General features: G+C 46.1%; 1 protein-coding gene across 7 annotated transcripts in view; it reads left to right on the top strand.

The window, feature by feature from the left end:
- The window catches only part of HIPK2 (homeodomain interacting protein kinase 2), a 131992-nt gene that overhangs the window by 29693 nt on the left and 87899 nt on the right, over window positions 1–14400 (top strand). For all 7 annotated transcript variants that reach the window (XM_026865929.1, XM_026865889.1, XM_026865897.1 and 4 more), the window contains exon 2: window positions 12317–13415. In XM_026865929.1, the coding sequence (XP_026721730.1) occupies window positions 12319–13415 (1097 nt within the window). In that variant the 5' untranslated portion in view covers window positions 12317–12318. The remainder of the gene's footprint in view (window positions 1–12316; window positions 13416–14400) is intronic.

The following is a 14400-nucleotide window of genomic DNA, read 5'->3' as shown; positions in this document are numbered from 1 at the left end:
GCAGTGTGACTCTGTCCTCGCAAGTTGGTGTTGCTCTTCCATGACAACACAAGGAGAATGGGTGCTTACCCTAGAGAGCTACTGACTGTTCATTTTGCTTTAGAGCTACATCTCCCTTTTACTTGTTTCCTTTGTGAATATTTCCATAATAGTTAATATTAGGTCTTTCTTTGGCTGTTGGTGGTTTTATTACTCAGCCACATCTTGTCTTCTGTTTTCACCAGATTTCTGTAAAGGGAGATACAGATCAAGGTGAGCTTTGTGTTGTGGGATACTGATTTTGTAGGTGCTGGTATAAATACATGTTTTCATGCCTGTGACGTAAAGTTTGTAGGACTGAGGTCCCACTTGGCACTTTTAGCCTGTTTAGGTTTGTCAGCGGTGTGCCTGATGTGTGTGCTGATCAGCAGCAGGTTTGGAAGGGCTGGACAGCTGGGCAGGATGAGCATCACAACCAAATGCAAGTTTGTGGTGCCCTGTCCAAGTGATGTGTGGGGCAAGAGAGCTTGCACTGCATCTGCTTACAGCATGCCCAGCTCCTCAGGTCAGGTCTAACAGTCCCCCACTGTCCTGAATTCACTCGCTAAACTTTTGTAATCACCATAAAAAAACTGTTAAATAAATGTTTTCTGTGCCCAAAAGCAATTGCCCCTCTTCCTTTTGTTCTGAATAGACATAAAAATGAAATATGGACCTGTGTTCTTAAAAGATCATAGTTATTTGGTCCTGAGGGAGATTGCATATCGAAACAGGTTTTGTTAAGATTTGATGATACTCTAAAGAAATAGAATGAATTGGGACTTTATTTCATGAAAGTTGGAAAATCAGTGAGAAATAGCCTGTGAACTGGAAGATGGAGATGGCCATTTCTGAGATAAGGAACTCCCTTTTTCTTATTGTGACTGGGATGGAGAAACTGAATGGATAAGGGCTTTGTATCAGATGCAGAACCAGTGGGGTCAGCACTTGTTTTGCATTGTATTAGTTTTGTTTAAGGCTGCCTTCTGTCTGGCTTAAAATAATGGTTCATAGTGGCAGTGGTCTCCAACTCTTTCTGCCTAATGCATGGTTGGTTGCTAGGAGGGCTGCCGTCATCCATGTTTTAGCGTGGATGTGATGACCAATTTTGCATTGCTTTCCAAGCTTTGTCTGGATGACTCAGCTGGTCCTCTGGTGACTCATTTCAGTCTCCCATGAGCCCAGGAAGGACTGAAGAAGGAAGCGTGGCTATTTTCAGGTATGAAAAATGACCAAACCCAAGGAGTATATCCACAAAGGAGTACTGCAAACATCGAATTTAATTGGGTATTTATGCAGGGTATAAGCTTGCCTCTTTCCACTGAAATTCTTTCCCCAGTTACTGTACTTCTGCTGAATCTAATTTCCATTCCCACTCTTCATCCATATGGATGCTGGAAAGCTCTCTTTAAGTTTTGAGTGCTTATGGTCTGATGAAAGTTCACAGGACTTTTGGTACTAAATTCCCGGAACTGGTTTTGGGTTTTTGGCAGTCCCGCCCCCCCCCCGCCATTTACTGGGATTCTCATAGTTGTTCTAGCAACAACCATAGGCCCACCCCAGGCTGTTTTTCTCCCTAGTCATTCCTATGTTAGACAAAGCTAAGGTGTCCAGTGTTCTCCTAGACCTATTGAAAGCTCTTGTGATTTGACCACAAGTTGTTACTAATTTGTTTTTTCTGGATCCTGCAGAAACAGTAGTGTTTGCTCCTTGTGAGAAAATCATACCGAGCTTATTTTCCCAAAAACTCTTCTTTCCCTGTGACTCAGACTTCCTGTTCATCCTTAGTCAAAACGCATAGATGTGACTGTGGACAGCTTTGCTGCAATATCACCAGCACACTGATAATTCTGAACTCCTTGTCCCACTGCATCTAGGCTTAATCTTAATTTCATTGCTGTAGGAAAAGGAGATTCAAGTGTTACGGGTTGAATGGACACGGCTGCAAAACAGTTGTAATAGTGCCAAAAGATGCTTATGGAAGAGATGGGGCAAGTGGATGCATGCTGCTGGAAGTGCATTGCTACATGTCAGTTCACAAGCGTAGGGTCATGGATGAGAAGGAGGCCTGACAGCCCCTTTAGCTAGTTTGTCGTCTGTAGCAAGCTGTCCTTTCTAATGTGGATTTTTGATTCTGTAGGTTTGGTTTCAGCAGTTGTGCTGCACCCATGGGTGCTGCACAGCAGTTACTGGTAGCAGAGTGAGTGCGGTCATACAAGGCGTGAGGTGTGCTCAGGTGCCTGTGTCACTGCAGGGTGCTGTTCAGGGTCTCGAAAGCACTGAGCAGTCTGGAACAGTCACACCAAGGGTTGTCTTTAGTTGTACACCCCATCGGAGCTTAACACCTGCTTGCTTTTTCTTGGTTGAAGGGGAGTGTGTATGCCCAGTCTGGCTATGGAGCTCTCTCTGCCCAGAGCCTGCTTTTGAAGCTCAATCCCCCTTTCTAGCCCATCACAGTGGTAGCATGCCTCAGGCTGCACTACAGAAGGCATTTGGCATGTACTGTATCGGATCTCCAGGTTCAGCTACACTCCTGTCACACTGTAGTCTTGCCAGTGCAAGAAGCCCAGCAGCCACGGCATTAAGCACTGTAGAGCTGAGTAAATAAATATGTCAATAAATAATCATATCCTGCACAAAACAGAAACCTGGGGGACATACTGGTGGTAGCCAGGGAGCTCTGCTGATACAGGTGGAGATTTTTCTTTATCTTAATGACTTCCCTTGCTCTGATTTCTTTTCTTTTAGAGCTTTGAGGGGGAGTAGGCACTTACTGGTGTCCCTGAGCTTCTTCACTGCACACAAGGACCTTACACCCTTCTTCCTCCAGTAGATACCCTTTTCTGAGCTCCTGGATGTTTACCCTTGAAGGCTTTGAAGTCCTTCATGTAGTTTATCCCCATGCTTAAATCAGGTTTTCTTTCTGTGTTAGCAATAGCTTCCTGCATCACCTAGGCTGTCTATCCTTGCCCAAACAGGTGGCTTCTCTGCATGCTGAACTGGCCTCTGTCCTATTAGACCTTGCTTAAAAAGAAAGTTACTGTGAAGACAGTGGGAAGTAAGGCACATACTGCCAGCCCTCAGCCCCAGCAGCCAGCCAGCAGGGCAGCGGGGAGGTGTCCAGAGGCACTTTTGTGGGATCACATCAGGCATCATCACTCATTTCTTTTGGAGAAGACATTAATTGCCTTTGTGGGTCATTTGAAAGCGCTCATATATCTGTATATGCCCGAGTGGGATCGTGTGTTTCATGTGAGAGGGGTCAGTACCACTTTAATTACAGCGAAGCCAGTGATTCGAGGCACGGCTCTCTCTGAGCATCTCGCCACTTTTGAGGGGAAGGGAATCGAGAAACAGTTAAGTGGCAGTTTTCTACAGTGTTACTCTTCTCAGGATCAGACTGTGAATTAAAGAGATGATTGAAGAGGAGTTTTGGAGGAGAAATGAGTCCGCATCCAAAACCGCAACCCCGTGTATCCCCAGCAGTGTTTGTTTCGGGCTGGGTGGCTCAGTCATGCTGGTCCTGAGCTGTACTCATGGCCCCAGCCCATTTAATTTCTGGTTTTATAGTATTAATTTGGATTGCAAACAAACGCCATGGGTGACAACAGAAAAGGTTTCTGACTGTTTGGCCATCACTTTGGAGATGTTTTCTTGGCCCTGAGTGATGAGGAAGATAATTTCTGGAAGAAAGGCTGAAAAAGTCATGCTCAGGACGTGTTTCCTTGAGAACCCTTATGCGGGTGTGTGCCTGTATGAGGACAGGTTATTTACAGAATTGTTTTACCTCCTTAAAGTGCAGGTCAGGTGATTAACCTGCACTATCCCTTCCCTTAATTTCCTAAAACACCGCATAGCACTCGATACGTGAGAGTGCTGTAAATCCTGTCTTTGGATTTCATTATTATTTGAAAGGGAGGTGCTGCTACAGAAGGGAGGAGATAGCATTAACACTGGCTTTGGGATAGTTGGGAAGTCATCAAATCGGTCTATCTCAATTTTCTGCTTTGGCAGAGTCCTGTGCCCAAATTCCCCACCTTTCTTCTTGCACCTTCATCTTCCTTTGCAGCCCAAATCCTGTGTATTTCATCCAGACCTCAGCAAAGGCTTATTTCTCTCCAACAAGTCTGTATCCTGATGGCAATGAAATGGAGGGAGGGACTTCGCGAACAGGCAAACTGACCTTTTCAGCCCAGCTAGTGCTTGATCCGAGTTTCACATTTCGTAAACAAAGCAAGGGCTGAATGTCATGCAGTGGCCTCTTAGCAAATGAAACACTTATGAAAAAATCCTGTGGGAGTGAGAGGCTCAGCCTGAGCCTTGCCCATGTCCTGCCTTCACAAGTAGGGTTGCTTCTAACGTGTGAGGTATGCGAGGTGCCAGCCATTGCCTGTGGTTTCACCACACTTGCAGGCCAGTTGGAGTCATTGACATTGCAAAGCTAATATTTACAGCTGGAAAGTCACCTAGGTGGGGAGGCACCCATGGTGGAAGAAGTCAAAATATCCTTTTCACTAGGCAGTTGTGGAAGCCATGAGTGTGCCAGTGCTCTGTGCAATCCTACCTGTCTGACTTCATCTTGTTCTTTTTTTCTCATCCCATCTCTGACTCCAGAGCAGACTTTCTTCTCCTTTGAGGCCCTTGGGATTACTGAGTGTTTGGTTGTAAAACTTGTTCCTGGCTTCACTGATACCCACTTTCCCAAAATGTCTTTTAACTGAGATAGTGCATAAATTCCTTTGCGCACTCATGCAGACCTTGAAGACTTTCAGGTGCTGCTGCTGCCTCTGTCTCCATTGTTCATCACCTCATTTTGCTCTTGAGACTCCAGATGTCATCACAGGAGCTGATGTCTTCGCTCCTTGGCTCGGGAGGACTGTTGCTCAGTGAGGTTCGTCTGGCAGGACTATCCATCTGCCTTCTCAAGCTGCAGAGACATGCCATGGGCACAGCGGACTCCCACATTTCTTACATTATGTCTGGAGAGCACTTTGACGTCTTGGTAGAGCGTTTGCAGTGTCATTTCATGATTTCTGTAGAGGTGACAGTCTTCCTGTCAGCTTTGACAGGTATGCTGAAGGGGTTTACTTACTGGGGTCTGGCTCTGTTTTGTCAAGGCTGTAGCCTATCAAATGTATTCACTTGCTGCCTTCATTTGCTTTCCACTTCAGTGACATTGAGGTGCCCTGAAGAGAAGTTTTGCACTATTCCAACTGTGCTGGGTTTTCCCCTAGGAAGGTATCTAGGGGTCACCTTCCAGTTCAGGGGAGCACGGACTTGACTGCTGGACCTTCTCACACCAAGATCTAGAAACTGATGTTAGGTCCAATGGCTGCAGCATCTGCAGTGAAGTAATGAAGCATCCTCTCATGAGGTATATTTTAACCTGTGTTCTCAGGTGTTGCACTGTTAATTAACTATAATGTGAGGCATAAACTAGTCACATGATTTACTGAGGAAATCTGTAATATCTCTTGTCATTACCACAATTCATTTTAGTGGGAGATGGAGGTGACCCTGAAAGAATCCTTCACTGAGGTGTAATCAGGAATTTAAGTGTGTATATTTGTCCCTGAGATTTCGCTTCATGTGTCTTAAAACCAGGAATATGTCAGAGGAGCCCACAGCCTGTTACTCAGGCTCGTGGGCACCTGAACCCACATCAAAAGGATGAATAAGAATTGTGATATTTCTAGGTTACAGAAGATATCTAATAGTAGGGCTTTATGGCTTGCAGTGGATATGGAAGAGGGGAGTTCTATAGTGGTGAGATGTGAAATTGTGGTCAGAGCTGTAAAGGAAAGGCTTGATATTGCAGGGACTTGACTCCTTTGTCTATAGAGACAAAATAAAGTAAGAGACAGCACAGGTGCTTCAAAGGGAAATCTGCGGCTGGTGATGCCTTGTATTCACTGATTCCCATGAGTTTTGTGTTTCAGATGTATAGCATTCTTATGTAAGTGGTTGTCCACATCCAAATCCAGCTTATGTGACATTGTCTAGCGACCCACCAGATGTGAAGAACATGGGTGGATGGGGCTGGAGCAGCCTAGAATGTTTCCAGGCTCTGGTGCAGGGTCTGGCCCAGGGCGGTGCTGCCTCATTTGGTTTGTGTGGGACAGGCCAGGGCTCTGGGTAACCCATTTCCCGCAGAGCTGCTCATGTCAGCTCTCACCTGGGGTGGCAGGGATGCTTTCCAGAGCATACAGACACAGGCAGTGCGACTAGCAGCCCTGGCCAGCCCTTACCACCTCTCCCAGCATGTCCTATGCCTGCAGGCAGGGGCAGTGGTGCTGAAGTCTCAGGGAAGGGGACAGGACAGACTGGGCTGGTTCAGATGAAGGTGTCCCCAGGTATTCTGGCTGTGTCCTCTTCTCCCTGGTCAGCTGAGAAGGCTCTCACTGCTCAGCAGGCAAGTTGCCCTGAATTTAAGGAGTTAAAAGGGAGAGTGAAGAAGTGAATAAGGATGGTTGGGGGGGGCAAGATAGCAGTATCCTGAGATACATGACAAAATAATCTGCTCAGGGCATAATAGGGAACAGCTGCCTACATCCCCCCATGCCCAGGAGTACTAACCGAGGTCCTGGTTGCTAACTTTCATCTATAAAGTAAAGTCACGGTGTAGAGTATGAAATAGTAGTCAAGGTTGCATTGCTGGTGCTATAAATGCAGGAGAGAGGTGTGTAGGAGGGCAGTAGAGGTGACGGGGGGATACAGGGTGTGAAGGTGATTGTGATCAGAGCTCCCTGGCTGCTGTCCTGCAGCAGGGTATATGCTTTTTCAGGTGTGGGGGGGGTGGAAAGGTGCTTGACTTTGGTTGGTTGGTTTTGTTTATGGCTACTCTGTGCATTGGAAAGTCTTGCTTTTTCATCTGGCAGGGGGATGTGGATCAAACGTGGCAGCTTGCAGCTGTGTGCAGCCAGGTCTGGAACACTGCAGGGGACAGGCTCTGTCACATCTTTAAGAACTGCTGCGCGCTACATAAGCATTTAGGAAACTACTAATTAGGATGAGACAGTTTTACTAGCAGGACAGGAAAAGCAGAGCAGGAAGGCAGAGAGATTTTCACCTGGAATGAAGGCTCCCTTGACATCTTCTGCTCACCAGGAACAGGAAGGAGCTGAAGCTGTTGAGTTCTGATCTCCACTTTGAGGTTGTCTCCAAACATTTGGTAGCGCAAGGGAAGGAATTTGTGTAGCCTCCAGGGACATAAATTTTAAGGGGGTTCCAAGAGTGCAGTGCTGCTGGGGACAATGCCTCAAAAGGGGCCACACAGAGGCCATTGTGAAGAAGGGTGCTGTGCTTGAGACATGGCTATTTTTGAAGGTGCAATACGTTAGCCATACCTGGCAGGTCCCCTTTTCATTGCCTTCTTAACCTGGGCCTGTATATGAGTTTGCTGGCTTGTGCCTCTCTGGGGAGAAGTGGAAGATATTTATTTCAGGAGTGTCTTATGTGCATCATTTATATGCTGAACACATGCCATGTGCTTTCTACAGTATTTTTCAAGCAGGCACCGTCGTTTTGGTGGCAGTCAGCAAGCAGCCTCTGGTTACAGAGCACTGGCAGCTCTGCAGGTACAGCAAAAGGTCTTACTGCCTACTTAATACAGGGTAGGGGCTTGGTCTCTTGGCACCTCAAAGGCCACATTTATAAATCAGCTATGCGTAAGTGCTAGGCATAAAGCAGAAGGAAACATCAGTGACTTTCAAACGGTTCCTTCTTAGACCCCAGAGTGTATTTTTTGCCCTTTGGGGTGAGGTGGGTGGATGGGGAACTTTATCTCATTTGCTTTCCTGAAACCTGTTGGAAGTACAAGTGAGGCAGCTGTGTGGTTTGTGTTTGCATGCAGAAGAGGGCCATCTGAATTGTAAATAGCACCTGCTAAATTATTATTAAGTGAAAGCTGACGTGGGAGGAGTTCTCAGGAAAAAAAGAAGTCAGATCTTTTAATAAAAGTCACTCAGGCTGTTTTAACGTTGTCCTCTGGCTGCACACTACATACTTCTGCTCATGTGGATACTATGGGGAGTTACGTGAGTCCTATCAAGGACAGGGGAGGCCCCATTAAATCCAGTTACTGTCAGTTGTGTGAGAGCTTTAAATGGCTACACTAAAATTCATTATTAAAGAAAGGAACTATGAATTTTATTTCAGGCATGGTGCCCAACTTTGATTCTGCTCCCAGCCTAGGGGTGATGTAAAAATTAGAACTGCACTCTTCAGGGCTTGTACTGTTGTGGAATCCTGGGTGCAGCCTGGCTGTCTAACTGGGGCTGTGGGAGGTTGCCTGCCCCCCTGCTGAGGCAGGGACCAATCCTGAGCTCAGCCCATATTGCCACTTGCCTTAGTCCAGAGAAAGCTTTTGCTAGGGAAGGTGGAGCTGCCGAGCTGGGCTTCAGCTGAGCGGCAATGCTCAGTGGGCACAACTGCTTGTCCTGAGCATCCTCACCCCCTCTGCTTCTAGTGGAGGGCAAAATGGCAAGGAGCTGGGTGCCAGCCTCGGGCCATTCCATGCAAGGTGGCAAGGTGTCTGCTGGGATTTTCCTGCAGCAAAGGAAGGTGGCAAGAGAGGCCCAGCCTCACACAGGAGGTTTCTTGGCAGAGCTGTGAGTGGGAGTTTAAGAAGACTTTTCCCAAGTGAAACAGCCTATTTCCAATCCCTCCATGGCTTATGGCCCCTTCATCTTTCCAAGACCCCGGGAGTGAAGATGCTCCCAGGAACATGTCCACTGTCTCTGAGGGATGCTCAGGGGGTACTGCTGTCACAGGGCTCAGCTGGCATGGATTGCCCCATTACTTCAGGCTTGTGTCTCCATGGATGTCATGGCAAGCTACTGTTGGCCTGTGTAATCAAAAGGCTGAAGTTACAAATCATATTACAGGCTGTAATGAGGAATTTGAACGCTGTAACAAACCATCCAACTTTTATTCACATTTATTGCTATTTCTGCTATTGCCATGGAGCAAAGATCCATTTTGAAAAAAAGAACATGCCACCAGCACAATTTGATAGTGTCCTCAGGAAATCTAAGATTGTGTTTTTCTCACATTAACTGCACAGGTGAATTTACAATAAAAATGACTTTGCTGCAGAAGCCTTCTTTTCACATCACCAAGCTGTCAATCAGCCTGTAATTTCTTGGTATTGGACTATGCAGAATTGCTGGCCAAGTTATTCTTCTTAGAACGTGTGCCCCTAAAACCTCCAATGTGAGAAAATAATTTTGGATGGAAGGAAAAAGATTTCCTACTTCCTTATTTTAGGGAAATAAAAATATTTATCCTGCAATGAGATAGAAGCTCTGAGGAGGGTGGAAGCAGCAGCAGAGGAGTCCAGAGTCCTCCCTTTAGTCCCAAGACAGCCTGATTCCTCCACCCTCTAATTTTTGGGGTACCAGAGTGGGTCAGTGTTTGTCCCCTGTTCCTTTCCCCCGGCTGAGGCTGCCAGCAGTGTCACAGGGACAGCAAGGGGCTGGCTGTTGATGTAGGAAACCAGTCCCTAACAAGAACTCATTTCACCAAGGGGCACAGGCAGCCATCTGATGTTGACAATGTTGAGTGACTGCTGACCTTGTTTTTAGCGTCAGCTGATATCAACTGGAGCCCTGCCAATTTGCACCAGTTGAAAGTCTGTCTCTTAATGGTGGCGATTATCTTGATTTTTACAGCGGTGCTGGGAAAGTTGCAGCTGCTGCCCTTCGCATCCCTGACTTTAATTTGAGGTGCCTGCGTCTTCTGGTGTTATCTTTAGAGGAATGTGTGAGAAGAACCTCTCTCCTTGTTCTGCGTCAATCGTTTTTTACCCTTTTTATTTTGTATGAAGAGATATTGCTCAAGCACACTGTGGAATGAAAGCCATAAAGCTATAAATTACACCTCGGCTAGGTCCACAATATGTTACCAATTACATCTGCTTTATTATTCGCGTCCAGGGGGAAAACATACATCAAACCAACCCCACTCTCCAGGCAGGTTCAGTACTGTACTAGAAGGAACACCATGACTCTTCTTAATCAGTGGAAAAACAAACACAGTTTCGGCTCACTCACATATGATATTTGTGTCTGGGATGACAAGTTGAGTAATACTGCTGCGGTTCTCTGAGCTTGCTGCATGCCACATGCTACAGCATTCGTGGCAATATCATTGCCCCATGGAAAAGAGAGAGGAAATAAAGCACTTAGAGGGGCAGGGAGCTGGGGAGGGGGACTGAGGACTCAGTTGCAGGGACCTTGGAAATTGCTGCCAAGGAGGTTGGTGAGCGGGAGTTAATACAAATGGCAGCAAACAGCACCAGAAATCACATTAAAGCCAGGGGTCACGTCTGCAAAGGAGAGCACACTGCGGTTTGCAGGGCTTTGTTGCTAGAGCGGGGTTAGTGGGGTTTTGTGTTGTGTGTTCAGCAGGGGCGAGGGTTTCCCCACATGTCCTGATGGGGGTTTTCTTCTGCGTTTGCTCTGTCTTCATAAATTCGTCACCGTGGCAGGGGTGACAGTGGGGATGTTGAAGCGAACTGGAGCAATTGCTTTACTGGTTACTTCTGTGTAGCTGCGTACGGTGTTTTTTGGCTCGCCACAGTGCCCCTCTCATGAGCAGTTCCTGGGCTTCGGGCTGATAGGAATTAACTGGAAAATGGGTGTTGGGTGTGTTCAGGTGTGTTTGCTTGACCACGCTACTGAGCTTTGGAAGTGTGGAATAACAAACATATTTTTTCTGTATGGGTGTCTGCATTTATGCATGCGTGTGTGTATGTGTACATGTGAGCTCCAGAAAATTTTCCAAAGAGCAACATAGACTAGGCGAGTGTGGGTTTCTTTTAGGAAAGGGAGGCGAGTATTAGATACTCTCAGATCTCCACATGAAGAAGTCATCCATGTGCACTGTGGAGTTTGTTGTGGTTTTGTCACTGAAGCATTCATTCAGCTTTTGACTTTTTAAAGTTGAAAACAAGTCAAGGTTATGTTTGTGCTTAATAATTCAGCAACGGTGCCAGCTCAGCATATTGTCTTTTTCTTCCCTAGTCATTCTGGTTTATTAAAAGGAAACACTGACGACAGATAGAAGGGTGAAGGAGGCTGTGCCTTTCTGCTTTAACTCCCGCCATGCGCTGACTCCTTCCCCAGGAATCCTTGCAGATTTGTGCCGTTTCCAATACCTTTACCCCAGTGGTACTATCCATACCCTGGCCAGGGAAAAATGGCAGCAAGTCAGAACTTCGATGTCTGCTTCTCTGTGGACCATGTCTTTTCTTCTGAATAGGAGTATTTTCTGTTTCAGTGGAATATTACTGAGAATCCTTCAATAAGTCTGTCTCAGTGATACTTTATTTTCACTTTGGTTATGAGGTTGTGAGTTTTTTTTTGTTTGGTGGTTGATTTTTTTAAAAAAATAAAGATGTAGAAGATTATTAACTCTTCTAGAACCAAAGAAGCTTGCAGTAAAATAGATTTTTGTCTTTTCTTAAAAAGTATAGTGATATCAGGACCTAGTTCTACCACATGCTAACTATGTTGCTTCATTAGCTATGTTGTTTATTTCCAGGGGATCTGCTTTCCAGTGATGGTATTGTCACTGTGAATAAGAATAGATGAACATAGTTTTATAAATCTGGGAGAACTGAGAGCACACAGTGAAGCTCACGTTGTGTAACTCCCATCTCCAGTGTCCCTGAGCACAGACCAGCATTGTGCACAATTCCCACACACAGACTTGGCAAGAAACCTGAAACATCATCTGCTGCTTCTGTCCTGGCTCCTCAACTTTGTCCGTGCACCTCCATTTTGTCATGGTGTATCATCTCCTGGTCCCATCCTGGCTCTCTGTAGGCCAGAAGTGGTTTTATGGGAATAAACAGAGGGCTTAAGTCAGATCCACCAAACTGCTTAATATAGGATGAGCCTGAGGATTTGACCTCCATAGGCAGAATACTTCTCAGTATTTGACATGGGTTCTTCCTGAGAGCTGGAAATATTCCTGGAGACAATGGGAATAGGAGTGTCTTTAGGCAGAGGAGGTAAAAATAACATTTACATTCCTGTTATTAAAAATGAGAAGGGGAAGAGCAAGAGAGCAGGAATCTTGGTGGTTGTTAGTATGGTTCAATTAGGAATATTGATTTAGAGCATAACATTTTATTTGTGTTGAACACATATTTCTGGAAGAACTTGTTTTCTGTGTGTGTGCATGTGCTGTAACTGAAGTGTGTATCCCGTTTTCCTTTGCTGCCACTGAACAAACGATAAAACCTGAGGAAGGCATCTTGACACTGTGGTTTCACTCTGATGTTGTATTGCAGGTATGGCCTCGCATGTGCAAGTTTTCTCTCCTCACACCCTTCAGTCAAGTGCCTTCTGTAGCGTGAAGAAACTGAAAGTGGAGCCGAGTTCGAACTGGGATATGACTGGGTACGGCACACACAGCAAAGTCTACAGCCAGAGCAAAAACGTGCAGTCCTCCCAAGCAGCCGCCGCAGCAGCCGTCAACGCCTCCCTCCAGATCCCCAATCCGAGCATCCCTTACGAACAGACCATCATCTTCCCAGCAAGCACGGGGCACATCGTGGTGACATCCGCCAACAGCACTTCTGGTGTGGTCGCAGTGTCTGGGCAAACACTGGGCGGGCCACACAACCTGATGCGTCGCAGCACTGTGAGCCTTCTGGACACCTACCAAAAATGTGGACTTAAGCGCAAGAGTGAGGAGATTGAGAACACAAGCAGCGTGCAGATCATTGAAGAGCATCCACCAATGATTCAGAACAATGCCAGTGGGGCCACTGTAGCCACCGCCACCACCTCCACGGCCACCTCCAAAAACAGTGGCTCCAACAGCGAAGGGGATTACCAGCTGGTACAACATGAGGTGCTCTGTTCCATGACCAACACGTACGAAGTGTTAGAGTTTCTTGGTCGTGGAACCTTCGGACAGGTAGTCAAATGCTGGAAACGTGGCACTAATGAGATTGTGGCCATCAAGATCTTAAAGAACCATCCTTCCTATGCCCGGCAAGGCCAGATTGAAGTGAGCATCCTGGCTCGTCTGAGTACAGAAAGTGCGGATGACTACAACTTTGTCCGTGCGTACGAGTGCTTCCAGCACAAGAATCACACGTGCTTGGTTTTTGAAATGTTGGAGCAGAATCTCTATGATTTCCTAAAACAAAACAAATTCAGTCCCTTGCCCCTTAAGTACATTCGACCAATTCTCCAGCAGGTAGCAACTGCCCTAATGAAGCTGAAAAGCCTGGGACTGATTCATGCAGATCTCAAACCAGAAAACATCATGTTGGTAGACCCATCCCGACAGCCATATAGGGTCAAGGTCATAGACTTCGGTTCAGCTAGCCACGTGTCTAAAGCTGTGTGTTCTACCTACCTTCAATCCAGATATTACAGGTAAGAGACTGGGCTCATGTAATGCTACTAGGAAAAATATTTTACCTATGGGAATTTTCCTACATTCCTGTAAAGGAACGGAGTCATCCCTTAATCCTAAACTGGGATGGCTCTTCGAATGGCTTGTTGGTCATAGGAGAAAATGGTATCCTAACTTCTCAGAGTTTACTTGTGTTGAAAACCATTGGAAATTTGTAAATAACCATAAAATGTTGTAAAAACAGGGTTTACCAATTACAGTTTAGAAAGCCTTTCACCTCTGTCAGTACTTTGTTCTCTCTGGGACTGTTTCCAGAAGAGGCAACATATCTGGAGAGTCCATATTTCCTTTCCAAGTCAGTGCAAGTATGTTCTTGGTTTCAGAAAAACCTTAACCTGAACAATCAATCCATATTTCAAATATGTGAAACCAGGTACTTCACAAGAATAAGGTTGGTCCACAGGAAAACTGTGTAGATGCAGAACATGATTTGTCAAGTAGTTTTCACAAAGGCTGTGGAGCTTGCTGGAGTCAATGGGAGGTTTCTGGCTGGCTCCTGTTGGCTCTGCTCCAGGTAAGCAGGCAGCCTGGCTAGGCTGGAAACACCTTTCTCCATGTGGGAAGCTGTTGGTAGGGTTGAATGAGTATTGTCAGTAATTTGGTGTTGGACCGAGGACCTGTCATGTACAGTCAATTCCCACTCACAGTGCTTTTAACTATAGGCATGTTATGTGCTGGGATGGAGTTCTGACCTCTGTGTAGGTGCGTGTGAAGCTCAACGTGTGAACCAGCTACATCCTTCTTCAGTCTGTTCAACAGTTTCAGCAAAGCAGCCTCTTTTCATAACCCCTGGAAGGTCATCTGTCTTAACTCCAAGACACAAAGTCTCTCTGTAGATGTTCTCCTCGGACTTTCTCTTTGGTACCAGTCAGCTTGTTTCAGCATCCCAGGGATTGAGAAAAGCAATTTTACTTTTACCTCAGGGGTGGGAAAATATAGGGGCGG

Source organism: Athene cunicularia, assembly GCF_003259725.1.
Source record: "Athene cunicularia isolate RWA chromosome 1 unlocalized genomic scaffold, athCun1 chr1_part2, whole genome shotgun sequence".
NCBI classification, from domain to species: domain Eukaryota; kingdom Metazoa; phylum Chordata; class Aves; order Strigiformes; family Strigidae; genus Athene; species Athene cunicularia.
The sequence above is the reverse complement of the archived record's forward strand: the minus strand, read 5'-3'. Positions and strand labels throughout refer to the sequence as shown.